At 39.5% G+C, this 20,880-nt stretch overlaps 1 protein-coding gene across 3 annotated transcripts in view; it reads right to left on the bottom strand.

Moving 5' to 3' along the window:
- Positions 1 to 1,163: 1,163 nt before the first annotated feature.
- marchf3.L (membrane associated ring-CH-type finger 3 L homeolog) overlaps positions 1,164 to 20,880 on the bottom strand; it is a 124,231-nt gene continuing 104,514 nt past the window's right edge. For all 3 annotated transcript variants that reach the window (XM_018264162.2, XM_018264153.2, XM_018264144.2), the window contains 2 exons: positions 3,121 to 3,330; positions 1,164 to 2,020 (listed from right to left, as the gene is read on the bottom strand). In XM_018264162.2, the coding sequence (XP_018119651.1) occupies positions 1,862 to 2,020; positions 3,121 to 3,330 (369 nt within the window). In that variant the 3' untranslated portion in view covers positions 1,164 to 1,861. The remainder of the gene's footprint in view (positions 2,021 to 3,120; positions 3,331 to 20,880) is intronic.

Here is a 20,880-nt window from a genome sequence, read left to right as displayed (position 1 = left end):
GCCTTTTATAATGTCCTGAGTAACTAAGAAGCCTAATGTGCAGCGCGAGTATTACGGCAGACAGACACAATAGCACTAAACTGGTTTTATTGCTAATCCCAGTGCAAAATGAACTGTATTGAGACACTTCTCATCCTCCCAACCTGTGCTGGGCCCACAGTGCCTCATATTCTACCAATATCATAATACAATTCTGAACCCTCCTTACCTGATCATAAACGGACATATATTCGGAATTATAGTCATAATTGGCACTCAATTGTCCAGTCATATCCAAGACTCTAAGCGTCACCCCCCCCCCCAGTGGTGCAGCCACAGAACCACAGTAATAATGTGTGTTGCGGGGGGCATATTCAAGGGTCGAATTGTCGAATTTCATGCAAGTTTTTTTTAAATCCCATAAATTCGACATTTGATCAATTGAAATTTATTAATAAAATCAAATTTTCTTAGCTCGGACTAATTGAATCGACCTGAAAACTCGAATCAAATTGGATTAGAATTAAAAAAACCTTGATTCAAATTTAAAAAACTCATGTCAGGAAGGCTGTAAACATCGTCAAATTGATCTTTGGACCTTTCCCACTGACTTATACGGTAATTCAGCAGGTGTTAGGCGGCGAATAGTCTAATTAGAGTTCTTCAAGGGCCAGATGATGATAAATCTCAATTCGAATTACAGCTCAAATTGCGTTTGGATAATTCGCAATTCGAATTTGAGTTATGACCAAATTTACTAAACTAATCACTCACTAAATTTTTATTTTTTTTTTTGTAATAAAATCTGATTTTTTTTTAAAAAAAATCATGAATTTTTTGGAATTTATTAAACCCAGAGGATGGAAAAGTCTAAATCTGAAAATCCGGGATCTCAGACATGTCGAGGTTGCATATAAGTCAATGGTTTTTTTGATGCGCGCTGGGTTTTGTGCAATACCCCAGAGTTTTTGGGTGAAAAATCCCAAAAAATTGGATGAAAAATCCGAAAATAGTGAATCTGATTTATTTTTTTCCAGCAAAGCAAATTTTCAGGAAAGTGTAATAATAAGCGCAAAAAAACAGATTTGATTTGATCGGAGTTTGTAGCCGCAAATATTGAGACATTCGGACTTTGATAAATCTGCCCCTTGGTGTAACCATAAATAAAAAACCAAAACAAATAGTTAGTAGAAAGCATTTATGGAATATTTATTATTTAAATAATGTACACCTTTCTCTTTATAATCCATTCTGTCCCCTTTATGTGCAAACCAGTTGTTAAAAAGAGGCCAGTAATGAGATTTGTGAATTTCTGTTCGCAGTCTCTGCTGATGAAGACGAGTCCAACTCACTGATCTGCGGCGATTCAGCAGCCAATGGGGGGGCAGGATACAAAGTCTATTGGCTGCATAATGTACAAGGGTTAAAGCTGTCCATTCAAAAATAAAGAGTCAGATGCGGCTGCATTAACATCGTATCAGAAACAATAAAGAGCTTGATAGAAAATGTTCCATATAAATAAATCCCATGTCTGTATAGTTCCGTGATGTAGTGAATGGGAAGGATTGTGCTAGATTCAGTTCAACAGGGTCTGCAGTGTCCCTCCCTCCCACCCACCAAAATCAAATCTAGAAAACAGGTTATAGAAAAAAGAAAAGAGCGTTATTATATGAGAAGGTCGAAGGCTACTTGTTGGCAGTATTACTATAGAAGTGGATGCCAGACGCCATTGGTTAAATGAGAATGTTTGGCATGTTAGCAAAATACAGAGCCGGAGCAATCGTTTCATTTCAACGTTGTATTTCCCGGGATATGGAGAGGATAGGGTTAACAGTCTGCGAGTGAAGTCCGAGGGGGGGGGGTGCACCCCAGTTGTGTAACATCACACGATGGTTTCTTTCGAGTTCCTTTTAAACGAGTGCAGGCCCAACAGAGACTGCTGAGCTGAAGGTAAATTGGCTGATTTAGGGATCACCAGAAGAACCCTTTGATTGGTCCGACGCCATTCATTGTATAATCGACAGTGGTATCGAAAAGACACCTGAAACATCAAGCACAATAATGTGGTAAGGATAGAACCTGTACCATTACTTTATATTCTGTGTCTGATCACTATATTAATGTCCATGCACATTCCCTGCCCAGGGAGCTTACTATCTAATCCCTATCACCAGGACCTGCCCAAACACAGGGATTGTAAAGTGTAAAAAAAAAAACCTGTAAATAAATAGGCTGTGCAAAATAAAAAATGTTTCTAATATAGTTAGTTAGCCAAAAATGTAATATATAAAGGCTGGAGTGACTGGATGTGTAACATAATAGCCAGAACACTACTTCCTGCTTTGCAGCTCTCTAACTCTGAGTTAGTCAGCGACTTTAAGAGGGGCCACATGGGACATAACTGTTCATTACTGCCTGGTAACCAATCAGTGGAAACCAAGAGAGCTGCAAAAGCAGGAAGTAGTGTTCTGATTATTATGTTAGACATCCAGTCACTCCAGCCTTTATACATTACATTTTTGGCTAACTAACTATATTAGAAACAGTTTTTATTTTGCACAGCCTATCTATTTACCTAGTTTTTATTTTTATACTGAACAATCCAATACCAATTTTTAAAAATGATTTCCTTTTTCTCTTTACAGTTATGGGACCTGTTATGCAGAATGATTGGGACCTGGGGGTTTCCAGATAAGGGATCTTTCTGTACTTTGGATTTCCATACTTTAAAACTACTGAAAAATCATTTAAAAATGGTCCCAGCAGGACTGTTTTGCCCCCAATAAGGTTTACTTATATCTTAGTTTGGATCAAGTACAAGGTATTGTTTTATTATTACAGAGAAACAAGGAAATATGCTTTAAAATTCTGGCTAATTTGATTAAAATGGAGTGTATGGGAGATGACCTTCCCGTAATTGGATTGTTGAAATGGATGGTTTATGGAAAATGGATCCTGTAATAATAAAACAGTAGCTTGTACTTGATCCAAACTAAGATATAGTTGGAAGCAGAACCAGCCTATTGTGTTTATTTAATGTTTATTTTTATTCTGGATAACAGGTCCCATTCCTGTAGCTATAATCACACATCGCGTATATTATTGCAGTGCCCGTATCGGCTGAGTGCAAGAAATACTTACGAGTGTCCAGAAGAGGTAAATAGTAAAGAGTGCAACTGTTAATGCAATGAGTCCAACTGCTTCTAGTCGGCTGCTGAAGTGCAGATGATCCACTGCTCCCCGAAGACACAACCAGCCAGAGATTGTAGCGAGTGGAGTTATGAAGAGGAAACACACCATGTCTCCAAACAGAGTCCTTTTCTCATGCTGGGGGCCGGGGTTCTGTAGCCACTACATATATACAAAGGCAACGGTTATTCAGAAGACATTGGCCTGCTCCTAGATTTGCCCACTATCCCCTAGTTATCATAAACCTCATTTACTTTTGCACTTCCCACCCAAGAGCCACAAAGCTGAATATGATTCTCTGTATGACAATCTGAGGTCTCTAACGATTCCACACACAGGATATGATCATTATACCCATAACACAAACTTGTATTAATCTTAATACACATATGCACCTGTTAGTGACTGAAACTGGCATGTGTTATCACTTGTAGCCACCAGGTGTCACTATTTCCCTAGACTTGCAGAGCCTTCCTGATGTGTAACACACTGTGTCTGTATATTGTGCAAAAGGCAAATGCAGTGCAGGGTCCAATTCCGGTTGTATACACAGCAACACATTTGCTTAACAGTAAATGCCTAATTATATATATATATATATATATATATATATATATAGCTCTCTCTCTCTATATATACATATATATATATATATATATATATATATATATATATAGCTTTCTTTATATATCTATATAGCTCTCTCTCTCTCTCTATATATATAGCTCTCTTTATATATCTATATAGCGCTCTCTCTCTATATATATATATATATATTTATATATCTATATAGCTCTCGATATATATATATACATAGCTCTGTCTCTCTCTCTCTCTCTCTCTCTCTCTCTCTCTCTCTCTCTCTCTCTATATATATATATCTATCCATATCTCTCTCTCTCTATATAGCTCTCTCTCTATATAGCGCTCTCTCTCTCTCTCTCTCTCTCTCTCTCTCTCTCTCTCTCTCTCTCTCTCTCTCTCTCTCTCTCTCTCTCTCTCTCTCTCTCTATATATATATCTCTCTCTCTCTATGTGAACTAAATTGTTTTTTTAACATAAGGTCTCTGGATTTTCATGGTATAATAAGCAACGTGTTGTATATCTTTTTCACTTTACAGAAATATATACGTCATATCTATCTAAATATGAAGTGAATAATTCTCAACTCAGTAAGTAACATGATTTTATTGTGTCTTTCTTGTTTCAATATAAAAGCAAAGTATCTTTTTTTGGAAACTGTTACACATTCTTTCTTTGAGGACCACAACGATCACTTATAATGGACACAACACTTGACAGCCAGTGATGAAAGGACACTTGTTACTAAAATGGAGAAAAAACACTTTTTTTTTTAAAATGAATGGACTGTATATGAACTGATGATGTCATGTAGCGGCAAAATTCACTGGTGGGGGTGGTTATTTAAGTTGTAACACAGAAATTGCACAATATCCTTGAAAACGGTCCCCAAGTGGGAACGAAACATCGGATAAGATGCGATCTCAATAAAGTGCAAACATTCAACTTTAAAGAGTGTGCTTATACTTTATAAATCTCTCTCTCTCTCTCTCTCTCTCTCTCTCTCTCTCTCTCTCTATTTAAGATGCCAGTTATCTATTTATGATTACCCAATGGCATATACTACTAAAAAAAAGTATTTTATTATGAAAATGGGTTATTTACATGAAGCAGGGTTTTACATATGAGCTGTTTTATGCAATATCTTTTTATAGAGACCTACATTGTTTGGGGGGGGTATAGTTTTCCTTTAAGGAAATAGTTTGTGTGGCTCTGGGTAAATTATCTGTCTGTCTATAAAGCTTCTGCCTTCTGGTGCCATAAACTGATTTAGGTCAGGCCGAACCCCTTTCAAGGTTTTAGTATGAAGCAGAGAAGGATATTCTAAGACAAATTGCAACGGGTTTTCAATATTTATATTTTGTGGTTTTTGAGTTATTTAGCTTTTTATTCAGCAGCTCTCCAGTTGGCAGTTTCAGCAGTCTGGTTGTTGGGTGCAGACCCTAGAAGCCATGCACTGATTTGAATATGGAATATGAACAGGAGAGGATGTAATAAAAGGCAGTAAGAACAATACACGTGTAGCCTTACAGAACACTTGTTTTTAGAGGGGGTCAGTGACCTCCATTTAAAAGCTGAAAAGAGTCAGAAGCAGAAGGCAAATAATTCAAAAACGTTAAAAAAGCAAAAAATGAAGGCCAATGGAAAAGTTGCTTAGAATGAGCCATTCTGTAACATACTAAATGTTAACTGCCCCTTTAAGGGTACACGTACACACTATATGAAATGTTATGAGTAGAAATACGTAGACATCTATAATAGAAAAGTCTTTTAGTTCTGGTTCTAGCCACTTATAAAGCCCCGCCGGTTATGGTGAGTAGAGAAAATGCCAGACAAAATAATTGGAAGCCATTTAATTCAGCAATTAAAATGTTAAGGGAACAGTTGGGGGGGAGAAGGAAAATGAGGAATAACATTGGGAAGCATCAGTATAGATGAGATCTGGAGACAAAAACATGACTTCAATATGATTCATGGACAGAAGCAGGGCATTCATTTTCATTTCTAATTATAACAGTAAAGAAGCTCATTAGCGCCATTACATCAAGCATGCCATTACCATTCCCCAAACTCGGGCTCTTTAATTAAGAGAATAGCAAAGAAATGAAGTGAGCGGATTCCTTACAGCCGGTCTGTTCCGAGGCATACGACAAATAAAGGAATAGCTTCATTGTAATGAGAAGTGGGGATTAGTGGCACAATAGTGTGTGTGATTGTGTGTGTGTCTGGCTGGAAGGGGAAAGTTCTACTCAGTAAAGCTGATACTTGCATGCACCATACTTGTGTCATTCGCCAGCTGCTCCCCCTGTATAGTCCCCGGCACCCCCCTGTATAGTCCCCGGCATTCCCCCCTGTACAGTCCCCGGCACTCCCCCCCTGTACAGTCCCCTGCAATCCACCCTGTATAGTCCCCGGCACTTCCCCCTGTATAGTCCCCGGGACTTCCCCCTGTATAGTCCCCGGCACTTCCCCCTGTATAGTCCCCAGCACTTCCCCCTGTATAGTCCACAGCAATCCACCCTGTATAGTCCCCAGCACTTCCCCCTGTATAGTCCACAGCAATCCACCCTGTATATTCCCCCCTGCAGCTCTCTATGCAACTGTATAGCATTGTTAAGGGCCTTATTTATCAAAGAAAATTGGGTCTTCATTTATTATCTGTATAGATTATGGTAGGGGGACATTATTCCATATACAGGTATGGGACCTGTTATCCAGAATACTTGGAACCTGGGGTTTTCTGGATAAAGGATCTTGCTGTAATTTGGATATTCATACCTTAAGTCTACTAATAAATTATTTAAACATGAATTCAAAGTAATAGGCTGGTTTTGCCTCCAATGAGAATTAATTATATCTTAGTTTGGATAAAGTACAAGGTACTGTTATTATTATGACAGAGAAATAGTTTGAAAAAAATATGATTTTTTAGCTTATAATGGAGTCTATAAGAAGGGGGTCTTCCCATAATTCAGAGCTTTCTGGATAATATATCCCATACCTGTGCTGTAACTTTGTGCCATTATTATATGAGAGTGCAGCTGATGCCTGAGCTTTGCTAGTCGGGTCCCAGTGATATTTGCTTTGGTATAGAAGGAAAGCTACAGAGGGAGTTTATTGCCAATAAATTAGCCACAATAGTGCAAGCAATAACACTATATTTATTCTGCAAAATGCTTTACCATACCAGAGTAAACGGCTCTAGAAGCTTTCTCTGTTTGTAAAGGATAGCAGCTGCCATATTAGCTTGGTGCGACATCTCTTCCTGTCTCTCCCTGCTCACTCATAGCTCTGGGCTCAGATTACAGCAGGGAGGGGTGTCGGGAGGAGGAGAGGAGCAAACTGAGCATGCTCAAGCACTGCCCTGGAGGTTTATGCTGAAAACGGGAAGTTTGATACAGAAGCCCATGTGTATACAATAGAAGGAAAGAAATACAGTGTTTATTTTGACAGAGGGCTCAAACCCTGTGAGGGTTTACTGGTGTATTTATATAGTCCTGTCTGATAAAGATTACTTAATTTTAACCTTTCCTTCTCCTTTAAACAGCATGCTGCCCTTACTTTAGGCCATATTAAGCAAAGCAGCTATATTAAAGATATAGTTCTTTTTAATAAATGGAAAAACATTAACAGTAATGTTCTACATATAGACGGACATATCCAGGAGACAGATAGCAATCCTTCAGGGAAAAATTCCACACCACAGACATGGTGGCAGGATTTTTCCACTGAGACTCCCTTATCTGTAGTGAGTATAGGTGTGTGTAGGAAGAAGGAGTAATCCCTGAGGTGGAGGCAGCCTGACGCATATAAAGAAGGAATGTGTTTAGGGGCAGCTGAGCGAGAAATGAGAAGGGTGTGAAGAGGGAGCAGTGCTCAGGGGAGTGTGGGTGGATAAAAGACGGGTGAAAGTTCAGTGTTGGAGTTGAGGACAGGCACAGGGGGTCATGGATGAAAATGGAGAAAAACAGAGAAGAGCTTTGAAGGTGCAGATGAGATCATTGAAGTAGAGCCGAGACGCAAGGGAGGGAGAGATACAAAATAAAATTAGAAGGAACAGTTTAGAAGTAGAAAAGCTCAGGCTGTGCAGAACATTCACACTCAATATAATGCAGGTTATGCACTGAAACAATCATTGATAATGTGGGCAACATATTGAATGCTCTTCAAAAGTTATTGAACTAAATCTGATTTGTATATATAGAATTATAATACACAAAAGCCATGAATAACTTTTAAATTATATCCTTATAAAGGGTAAATACTGATGTCATCAGTTATAAATGGTGAGTAGTGATGTCATTTCTGTCACATGACTCACAGAATCTTGTGTATTATAATAAATAAAGTACCCCCTGTTGCAAAATATGAGGATATTAGAAGTTACCTCAGAGTTCCTTCGGCCTCGTGTTTTTATATGGTCCATCCATGCCCTTTGAACACGAAATCCAGAGCTACTAACATAAATTTAAAGGGGTTGACTTCACGTGGACTAAACACTAAGGGGCAAATTCACTAAAGGGCGAATTTCGCCAGAAAACGATTCGCCACACTTTGCGGCACTTTGTCAGGTGCAAAATCGTTGCACTAATTCAATAAAATGCGAGGTTTCGTTAGTGTTAATTTGTCAGCGCAAGCATTTCATAACGATCTTTCACTAGCGTCCATTTCTGCCGAAACTTCGTTAGTACTCTTATGCTTAGGTCAATTTGAATAGGGCAGGTACATATAGGTCGTATATATGCCTTTATTAGAGATGTTGGTGCAAATGCTTGAAGTGGCCACTTATTATTACAAATGTCCAAGGAAGCAAAACAAAGACAAAAGAGATACTGTAATGCCCTAGACATGAGCCCACCCTAAAACAAATGTGGCATGCCCTTCAAATGGTAAACAAAATGTTTAATCTTTAATAGTTAGGACTTTTATAGACAATCCTGTTTTAAAATATGAAAAAACACCAGGTTTTTTTGGACTTATTGACAAACAGGATATGATGTCACTGACACGAGAATGAGGAGGATGTAGCTTCATCTTATCAGTTCGGTCTAAGCTGGTGAAGGAAACTCTGGCGAAAGCGGTAACGTAATGAAAAATTTGCAGAGTAACAATTGAAAATTCACCTGCCGATAGGGTGCGAAACTGCAATAGCGACGGTCTCTTCCGCTACCGAATTGTCCTCTAAGTATGTTAGAAAAGTGGCAATTTTGTGCAGATGGGATTTTTGGTGAATTTTTGCTAGTGACGGCCCTTTAGTAAATCTGCCCATAAGGATTCGGTGGAAAGTGGCCCTGTAATCTTTAGACAAGAGAAATATACTGAAATTGCCCCATTGGACCCCCAGCAGCCACAGGGTCTGTTCCTCTAGATGTGTGCCCCTGGTTTATACTCATGACAACAGGAAGCAGCAATACAAATCTCAAGTTCACCCTACAACCCTGCTCCCAAATTCATGATGAGGGTTTTTAGGAAGCTTGGCCAGGCGCTGTATTTACTGATCATGTCTAACTATGTAATATACTCTATAACTATTGGAGCGGGTCGGAACCGGCACATAAATTTCCACTGGCAATGGGAGCCGCTACAGATTTACAGTCACGCTCAGTGGTAATTAGGAATATTGGCAGCAGGTTTCACAATGAAATAATAATAAAACTGGGAGTAATGGGATATACAGTATATATATATATATATATATATATATATATATATATATATATATATATATATATATATATATATATATATATATATATATATATATATATATATATATATATATATATATATATATATATATATATATATATATATATACAGGTGCAGAGTTGTATTTCCCTGAAGAAAGTTCCTGTGTGGAACTGAAACGTCGGATTGAATAAACCTGCTCACTTTCTTGACATTATATCCTTGTCTTCAAATCCTTGGAGTGCTGTCCCACCCTGCACCTGTATCCATTTATCTTTTGGATTAGCACCCAGGTCTTTTGCCACTTATGGTGTGCGGAACATCTGCATCTCTACTATATATATATATATATATATATATATATATATATATATTATATATATATATATATATATATATACACATACACACACACACACACACACACACACTCACACACGGCTATTTTAATTTATTTTCAGAAAATATTAGGGAGCAATTTGTAAGATTTGAGACAGTTTTGAAGTTAGAATTAAAGTAAAATAAATGAATTATACATTGTGTTCCAGACACACACACATTGCCGGGACATACAGATTATATATTAACAGGTGTGGCAGGATTGTGTGACAGACCCACCTGTTCTTATATCCCTTGTCTCGTTCTATGAGCACAGTAACCCTGCTGATAACTAAGTCTAGTAACGGGTTATTATTCCAAATAAAAATGACAGGGTTGATTTAACACCGTGTAATTAGATATTACTTGGCCCCACAGCAAATTCTTTTTCAGGCCCCCACAATGTCTAGAGGTTGACTTGTTTTACCAATATTTATTGAATTTGTATATGATTTAGGGCCTCATGGGGCCCCTATACCCAGAGCAGCCATCAGGGGGGAGAGTTGTAAGGGGCCCGAGGGTAAGGGGGCCTGGCCCGCCACACTTACTTGATTAGCCGGGCCCCCATCTTTCTGAGAGCTGCTGACTTCAGGAAGGCATGGACGTTTAAAGGGCCCTGGCCACCAATTTTCTTATAATGTGGGGGGGGGGCCCTGGCCACCAATATTTTTTAATGGGGGGGCCCTGGCCACAAATGTTTTTTTATGGGGGGCCCTGACCACCAATATTTTAGTTTTTTTACTGTATGGTGGGGGGCGGACCTGTGGGGTGGGCGGACCTGTAGGTGGGGCTTGCGGTGGGCCCAGGAAATTTTGTCGTGTGGGGCCCTGTGATTTCTGATGGCAGTCCTGCCTATACCTCCTGGGCCTCCCTGCTTCCTCTGTATTTACACCAGGCCTGGACTGGGAGTCAAAATAGGCCCTGCCATTCCAAGTACACAGAGGACCAAACAGCCCCCTACCAGCCCACTATATGGTAACTTTCTATGGAACCATACAGCAGCCCCTCTGGCATTTGTCAGAACCCACAGATTGCCAGTCCAGGCCTGAGTTACACCCTTGACCCCCACCTGTGGGTTTCCAACCAGGTCCGGACTGAGAATTAAAATAGGCCCTGGCATTTCAGGCACAAAGAGGCCCAATCAGCCCACAAAGAGGCCCAAACAGATCCCACCAGCCCACTAAATACTGACTTTCTATGGGATCTTATAGCAGCCCTTCTGGCATTTGCCAGAACCCACAGATTGCCAGTCCGGGCCTGTTTCCAACCACTCACGACCACTGTCCCAGACAGTAAAAACAATGCTTGGTGGTTCACCCTTAAGTTAACTTTTAGTATGTTATAGAATGGCTAATTCTAAGCATCTTTTTATTTGGTCTTCATTATTTATTTTTTTATGGTTTTTGAATTATTTGCCTTCTTCTTTCCAGTTTTCAAATGGGGGTGCCATCTAAAAAACAAATGCTCTGCAAGGCTGCAAATGTATAGTTATTGTTACTTTTTATTACTCATCTGTCTATTCAGATCCTCTCCTTTTCATATCACAGTCTCTTATTCAAATCAAAGCGTGGTTGTTAGGGTAATTTGGACCCTGGCAACAAGATGGCTGAAACTGCAAACCGAAGAGCTGCTGAACAAAAAGCTAAATAACTCAAAAAACACAAATAATAAAAAATGAAAACCAATTGTAAAATGTCTCTCAGAATATCAGTATCTACATCATTCTAAAAGTTAGTGTAAATGCTAACAACCCCTTTAAGTGTATTACAATTACAATGTGCCAGTGTCCTACAAGGCTTTCTTATGTGTATGGCAGATTGTCTGGGAGGGCATAACTAATAACAAGTCTAGCTATGAACTCCCTATAATGTCAGACTGGTCTGGCACCAAACGATCTTCCACTGGGCCCTAGTGGCCCCCAACCGAGGTCAATTCCCATCAGTCCTTTGTTATTTCCACTTCAGGAATCTGTAACATTTGGCACTGTCCCTATCTTATTGTTGTAAGAGTGGGCACTAAATGCAATGTTCCTTGTTGGGCCCCAGGGGGCCCTGCTGCTGTGTTCACAGTACAGTTATGGAATCTGTTATCCAGAAACCCTTTATCCAGAAAGCTCCAGATTCTGGATCCGTCTACCATAGACTCCTTTTTATCCAAATAAAATTATTTCCTTGTTCTCTGTAATAATAAAACTGTACCTCGTACTTGATCAGTGACCCCCCCATCTAAATACTGGAAAGAGGCAGAAGAGGAAGGCAAATAATTCAATAAAGTAAATAATGAAGACCAATGAACTAAACATTAACTGAAAGATGAAACAGGTCCGGACTGAGAATTAAAATAGGCCCTGGCATTTCAGGTACACAGAGGCCCAATCAGCCTACATAGAAGCCCAAACAGCCCACCACCAGCCAACTAAATACTGACTTTCTATGGGACATTATAGCAGCCCCTCTGGCATTTGCCAGAACCCACAGATTGCTAGTCCGGGCCTGAGATGAACTACCACTTTCTCCATGTGTAGAGGACACCATAAGCAACACTGACCCCGAGGAGCAGGGTGAGGCACATTCCCTTTCGTAAATGTTCTACTACACTATCCATGTAATATCCACTTATTTATCTGTTCAGTTTCAGTTCTGATCTGTCGCTCTCTATTAGCTCATATACTGAGTCATCACAGGGTGTATTTTGAATTACAGGAACCAGTGAGTAAAACGTTTCCTTTCTTTCATCCCCACCCCCACAATTTTATTATATCTTTTTGTTAGAAAAATGGGGTAACAATGCTAGGAAAAATCTTTGTATGTGTATATAGTACTGGTTCATGTAATGACCCAGACAACAGACCCAGAGGTTGCCTAATACTGAACATTTTAGAAGCACTAATGACCCATTTCTCTTGAAACTGAAATGATGAAATTTAAAAAAAATCTTCTTTGCTCACATTTCCTTCTGCACATAATATCCTATTGCTAAATTGATTTCTGTTTGTTGGAAGAACATCATGACAAGTTGACAAGTCTGAGGTCTGTCAGATTCGGGCTTTTTGCAGCATCCGGGTATAATAAATCTCAAAAAAGAGTTTTTTCTTTCTTCTAAAAATTTGAATTTTCTAGTGAAAAATAGGGATGGGCGAATTTTTTCGCCTCGTTTCGCCGAAAAAATGACGCCCATAGACTTGTATGGAGACGTGCGTCAAAAAAAAAAGACGCGCGACAAAATAATTTCGCTGCACGACAAAAGTTTTTTGATGCCCATAGACTTTAATGGGCGTCTGCGACATTTCGCCGGCGGCGAATTTTTGGCGAAGCGCGTCTAATTCGCCCATCCCTGGTGAAAAACACTCAAATTTTTAGAGATTTTAACATTCGGATTTTATTAATTAACCACCAAAAAGTGTCTGCACGCTGAGCTTCAGAAACTCCTGCATATCCTTGTGATTACCCACAAGGCTACTATTTCATTAATTACCAACTCCATTTTTAAGAAATCCCATGTTTTCAGGGATTTCTGTCCAGTGCAGGATACAGAGAGCAGTGAGAGATTGTACTCTAGTGTATAATAACCCTTTAGTAAATAAGTATATTGCCATCCTGTAAATGAATATGTCTTTATTGACTCTATGAATATTTTATGGGTATATTTTTAAACACAGGCATGTAAGGTTAAGTGCAGCCCATTAGCAGTGCTACAATCCGAGTCTAACTGGTTACAAGTCATGGTGGATCCAGCAGTGGAGGTACCGTAAGGAGGAGCTGCACTTCTGCATAGATAATGTGTGTTAAAGGGTAATTAAACACAGGATTAACTTTTTGCATGAGATGCACAATCAATAATGATACTATAACTGTCCTGTGGAGTTAGTAATTAGGGTTACTAATCAGCTCACATAAACGCAGCAGCCCCTACTGGTTCTACCTGCTCAGTGTTGATGGATTGCACAGAAAGTGGGAACTCTAATCTTAAGTGTGACCAATAATGCCATATCCAACACAAATATACACACCTGCTCTATGGCATATGGTCAAGCAAAGTTAGGCTACACTTATCTACAGGTAACATAGTAGCATAGTAAATTAGGTTGAAACTTCCATCAAGTTCAACCTTTTAACTCTATTTTAACCTGCCTAACTGCTAGTTGATCCAGAAGAAGGCAGAAAAACCCCATCTGAGGCCTCTTCAATTTGCCTCTGAGGGGAAAAATGTCCTCTTGACTCCAAAATCAGACTAGTCCCTGGATCAGCTTGTACTATGAGCTATCTTCCATAACCCTGTATTCCCTCACTTGCTAAAAGTGTATCAGCCTGTACCACTGATTCAGGGAGACTGGTCATACACGGGCCAATAAAAGCTGCTGATGGACTGAATTGGCAGCTTGTTGGCCCCTGTTTGGTGCCTTCTGACAGGCATGCCCAACCATTATCTGGCTGAAAATCACCCCAGCTGCCTGTATCACCTCAAGGTGGGCATTTATTGAAATGATCTGCTCATTCCTTGGATCTTTCATGCATGGTCACATTATAGCTGGCCATACATACACTAATTTGGTGGAAGCTGAATGAATATAAAAGTGTACAGAGTGGGAAAGAGCACACCAGAATATGCAGGCAATGCCTTAGTTCATTTGCAGATTTATTGAGTGCACAAGCTTTCGGGGTCACAGCCCCTTCCTCAGGTGCTGTTGAATATAAAAGTGGCCATGTACATGTATAGCAACTCATATGGTATTCATCCTTTTTGCTTGCAGGCTGGTCAGTCCTCATACAATACAGGTCGAACAATGTATGGCCTATTAAAACAATCGTACCTCTGGACCTTATAATCAGATTTATCAAAGGCTCCAGGCCTGAGATGGAAAAAAAACCTTTATAGACAATGAGACAAATTTCTGAAGCAAAATTCTTTCAATGTGCGCAGGTGCGAATTCTCGACTGTAAACCGCAAGATAAAGTCTCCTATGGAACATTCATACCTGGCAAAAGAAAAATGCTCGAGTATTTTCATGCTCAAGAACATTTTCGGACTAAATCCTCAAAACACACTTTTTACACCTACACTTGAAGCTACATCCCTATCAGCGGCAATGTAACCGTCAACATGCACTGGGAAATGCATGGTTTTATATGGATAATGGGTCTCTCCATAATGTGGATCTTCAGATATATAAATGATTTAAATATTACTAAACCCAATAGGCTGGTTTTGCTTCCAATAAGGATTAATTATAGTTTGGATCAAGTACAATGTACCGTTTTATTATTACAGTGAAAAAGGAAATATTTTTTTACAAATTGGATTATATGGATAGGATGGAGTACATATGAGATGGCCTACTCAATCCGGAGCTTTCTGGATCACAGGTTTCTGGATAACAGATCATACATACATATATATATATATATATATATATATATATATATATATGTATATATATATATATCTATCTATACCTGTGTTGTGTGTATATATATATATATATATATATATATATATATATATATATATATATATATATATATATATATATATATATATATATATATATATATATATATATATATATATATATATACCTGTGCTGTAACATTACCGTCTTCTTCCTAAGTGACCCCTGAGAATTCATATTCCAAGCATGTCGGCAGATGAGTACAAATTAATTATGGCTGTAGCGTTCCCTCAGTTATCATGGCAGGCATTAATGCAATGTGTTACTGCAGCCTCTCGTAACACTACAAGGAATTTCCTTCACTCAGTACAGAGACAAGAAACTGATCTTTCCGGCTTCTGCTAAACCTTTGCAAAGAGCTCTGGAAATTCGTGGTACAGCAGCAGGAATAGTCCTTCAGTAAACTCTTGATTTGTGTTGCTTTTTCTGCTCCTAACTCAATTCACACATGTATTTCCAGAACTTGGAAGTAGGAGCAACTGCTTTGGGCCCTTTACACAGACTAAGGGCCTCCCCTAAGTAAAGCCATAGATTGGATAGACCTAATTTATAGAAATAATGGAGCCACATAAAGTCAACCTCAACCCAAGGCCACCACACCACTAAAGATGTCCCAGACTCCATCATGTTTGTATAGAACTGCCAGAGGAGTGTGATGCTGTTTAGCGTTACAGTTGCTTATGGATTGGCTTTAATCCATAACATCTATCATGTTTATGAGTTTAATTAGGCTTCTGTGATAAGTAGGATTTTTATATGAATCAAGCGCTTGTCTGTGAAACTCCGATCTGTTGCAATGTGGCTTTGTACTTCTCAGCAGCACATACCCAAGGGTATCGAGGCTCACACACTGAAATTCCATTGACTGGAATGTTCTCAAAATGAACAGTAAGACAATGGGAAACAGAATACAATTAACATCCTTCCTAACATTCTACAGAATATCATATTACAGGGACTGGCCAGGGTCACATTCCTTTTTCCTATAATCTAGAATCATATGTAGCAGATGCACTAGAGAATAGGCAGTGTGATTCATGTGATTGCATTGATTCCCTTACAGTATGTTACATCTGCTGATCCACCCGTTGCCGTAAGTGAAAAATACAAAATCATACAACATTCTGCCACAGTTTCTCTGGAAATTGCAAATCACTGTAATATCATTCTACATAGGGACAACAATACAGGTGAATGTTTAAAGAAGAAGTAAAGGCCGAAATGATGAGCTGATACGGATTATCCATTTTCATTAGTAATTATACTGGAATGTCTGGTTAATATTAGGGATGCACCGAATCCACTATTTTGGATTCGGCCAAACCCCTGAATCCTTCGCAAAAGATTCGTCCGAATATCGACCCGAATCCAAATTCTAATTTGCATATGCAAATTAGGGATGGGAAGGGGAAAACATGTTTTACTTCCTTGTTTTGTGACAAAAAAATCACGCAATTATATGCAAATTAGGATTTGGATTTGGTTCGGCCTGGCAGAAAGATTTGGCCGAATCCGAATCCTGCTGCAAAAGGCAGAATCCTGGCCGAATCCTGGATTCGGTGCATCCCTAGTTAATATGTATTTAATTTAATGATTATCTGGCACATTTGGGGTTATTATACTTTTTATCCATTTTATACAGCGATTATACTGGGGCTGTTATGTCTTTTTTCCCATTTTATTTTGTGATTACACTGGCACATCTGTGGTTAATATGCCCTTTATTCATTTTTATTTAGTGATTAAACTGGCATATCTGAGGTTAGTATGTCCTTTATAAACAAATGGTCCACTGGAAAGCAATTAGTTGAAAGTAGTTTTTTCTTGTTTTATTTGAGATGCATAGTGCTATGCATCTCAAATAAAACAAAAAAACTACTTTTAACTAATTGCTCTCCAGTGGACCATTTGTTTATATGCTACATTGAAATAAGAGTTGGCGAAGCTACTGCACTGTTTGAGGAGCCAAACTTCTATACACTTTGCTGCTATCCAGGGACATTTTCTAAATATATATTAACATGTCCTTTATTCATTTTTAAAAGTTCAAAAGGGTGATGAAGGTGCGCTGGAGATACAACGGAAAATCCTATAGGAACAAAATAGACAAAGCCTCTATGGTGTCATATCCTTTGTACACGAAGCTACTATTGTACATCAGATCTACTCACACTTAAGGAAGAGATTGTATCGCAGAAAAGGAGGGCTCGTCGGGTCTGTTACCAGTCGATCATGCGCCTGATGTCACTGTAAACTTAGCGTACGATTCAATGTCAATGCAACTGCGGCTGGTAGCGGTTCCTTTCGGGCCGACCGCTTCAGAGCTGATACACTTGCGCTTTTGGCTGCGCTGACAGGAATGCAGTTTTTTCTTTCAGGTAGCGGTCAAGCTTTTCTTCCAAATATCAATGTCGGCGTTCTCTCCCACGTGGTTTGGAATCCGGTTTCGGTGCGATTTGGCGATGTCCTCAATTTTCTCTATAGGCTTTTTTAACCCAAATACGATACTCTCATGGGCTGCTGCTTCAGGTATATCTCAGCTTCAGTTGCCAAACACCCCGTGCTTCTTACATATTAATCCCACACCTCACACCCCGCCGCCTCCTGCTCCTCCCACCGCCGCCAAACACCGACTCCGATGGCCGATATACCTGAAGCAGCAGCCCACGAGAGTATCGTATTTGGGTTAAAAAATCCTATAGAGAAAATTGAGGACATCGCCAAATCGCACAGAAACCGGATTCCAAACCACGTGGGAGAGAGCGCTGATATTGATATTTGGAAGAAAAGCCTGACCGCTACCTGAAAGAAAAAAACGCATTCCTGTCAGGGCAGCCAAAAGCGCAAGTGTATCAGCTCTGAAGCGGTCGGCCCGAAAGGAACCGCTACCAGCCGCAGTTGCATTGACATTGAATCGTACGCTAAGTTTACAGTGACATCAGGCGCATGATCGACTGGTAACAGACCCGACGAGCCCTCCTTTTCTGCGATACAATCTCTTCCTTAAGTGTGAGTAGATCTGATGTACAATAGTAGCTTCGTGTACAAAGGATATTACACCATAGAGGCTTTGTCTATTTTGTTCCTATAGGATTTTCCGTTGTATCTCCAGCGCACCTTCATCACCCTTTTAAACTTTTATGACACGTGGATAAGTGGATCCATTTACTGAATATAGGTGCAGCTCTTCTCTCCTGTTACATTTGGACTAAGCACAGTTTTTACCCTATTACTTTATTCATTTTTATTTAGTGATTATACTGGCATGTCTGGGGTTGTTATGCCCTTTTCCATTTTATTTATCGATTACACTGGCACATCTGTGGTTAATATGCCCTTTATATCATTTATATTTAGTGATTATACTGGCATATCTGGGGTTTATATGATATGTGATTGGTTGCTATGGGTTACTAGACAAATACAAACTTTGAGCTTCTAATTACATTCCTCTGCTTTTCTCTTATGATTACTATAGTAACTGATGGCATTAAGCAATAAAATGTGCACCTGAAAAGCTGCCTATGTAGTGCTGTTTGCATCTCAAAATGTGCTGCCACCTATCTACCCTATTGAGTTTAATAGCAATGTGCCCCAGAAAACAGAAACCTCGCCCTTTCTTTCTGCTGCTTTCTGCTGTTAAAATCTGTCTGTTGCTACTCTCTGCACTGGTGGTTCTGAATATTGAAACTAACAAGCAGAATTTAGCTGATTAACAGACCTGCAAAGACGCATGCGAGGCATTGAGAGACATGGAGTCTTGGCTGCAGGAGACCTGACTTCAAGAGTTAGAACCAACGCTGCAGAAAAGGATAGACAAATGCTACTCGCAATTACGGACAAGTTTGAAACGACTGCAGAATGTTTATTGAATGTACACTGGTATCTTGCTTTGAATCTTTATAAAAATGCTTCCACGTGGCGTTCATTCAGCAGCATTCAATACAATAGGAGCAGGGCAATACCAGGGCAGGCATTTGTCCCTCTAATATGCGTAATCAAGCCCATACCCCCTGAGAAAAATTCCTGCGGATTCTGCAATCAATTCCTAATAAATGATCTTCAGTGTAATGAAAAACACAGGGGAAGCAAATGAATGAGATGATTCCATACAGAGTTCCAGCCAATCAATGCAAATCTCGCTAGCAAGAAGACTCACTGCTATGGCTGAGCGAATTTCTTTGATTTTAATACCTCACATAACACTTACCAAAACAGGGCTCATTATATGGGTCTCCTGGTCTGTCTGCATATTTATCTTTCTGCCCTATTAATAACACTGGCATCAAGCATCATTTGTACTGGCCAGGTGGCAACCCTAGTCATATATGATGGCAAATGGAGTGTGTACAGTGCAATTTCAGGCTTGTCGTCCTGTTTTATACCTACAATTTAACCCCATTAAGGGTAGGACTGAGCTGGAGGAACACTGAGAAAAACCCCAGTGGGCCCAGGTGACCCAGACCTGCCTGAAACTATGGACGCAGTACCCTGACCTCCCCTTGGCCCTGATGGTGGCCGCAAGAAATCAAGGTAAAGGCAAGGGGGGTGTTGTGGCTGGGCCAACGCTGACCCACGCTGACCCAATAGTTCCAGCGTAGTTGCAATCACAAGGGGGAAATACATTTAACACATTCAAGCAGCTGATGCATTTAAACAAGTTCACTTTCTCTTGCAATTGAACAAAAAAATCTTAATTTCGAGATATAGACCTTCCAGACTTCCCCTGTGTCAAAAGACACTTGTGGCCTTTGGAAAGTGGGGTTACATTTTGTGGAACATCTGACATGTTATTCCATTGGTTTTCCTTTTATCATGTTGCGGTGACTGTAAACAGTTTCAATTCTGATTTACATCTGTAAAATTCTTTGGCTCGCTATAACAACAGCTTATTATAATCATAATATAGTGTGTGTGTAGAATTCTCTGAGGCTCCATCCATTCCTCTGGGTTATACATACAGCCTGTATCTGAGCACTGGAGAAGCTAAGCCTCTAATTGGAGCACTTTGCAATTTGGCCGCCTCGGTGTGCATCCTTAGCATTAAACCAGATGAGAAGCTCTCAACAAAGTGCTCTAACCTTAATAATATATTTTGCCTGTACCTATTACATGGGATCCACCTGCTCAGCATTAATTCAAGTTCTTTATATACGTGCAATCATAACACCTAAGGTGATAGTTTGGCTTTCCAGCTCCCTGTTACTTCTGTTATATTCCCATTGCCATGAGATTAATCTGTACCTGTTAGCACACTCCCCAGGGACGCTAGAAGCAATGGAAAGTTATCCAGTATAATCACAATTCAATCACAACATAATTGTATGTTAATCTCAGCCATTCCAAGTTTCCATTAGGCAAACAGAAACTTAAAATAATCTTAATAAGGGTAAGTGTGCTTTTAACTCAACAGCTAACAGTTTTTTAACAAACAACGTCATTCCATAACCTGAGGTGGTACTTGTAAGATCACAGCCTCTAGCAGGCCTTAAAGGAAAACTATACCCACCGAACAATGTAGGTCTCTATAAAAAGATATTGCATAAAACAGCTCATATGTAAAACCCTGCTTCATGTAAATAAACCATTTTCATAATAATATACTTTTTCAGTAG

This window comes from Xenopus laevis, chromosome 1L, assembly GCF_017654675.1.
Source record: "Xenopus laevis strain J_2021 chromosome 1L, Xenopus_laevis_v10.1, whole genome shotgun sequence".
Classification (NCBI taxonomy): Eukaryota; Metazoa; Chordata; class Amphibia; order Anura; family Pipidae; genus Xenopus; species Xenopus laevis.
The sequence above is the reverse complement of the archived record's forward strand: the minus strand, read 5'-3'. Positions and strand labels throughout refer to the sequence as shown.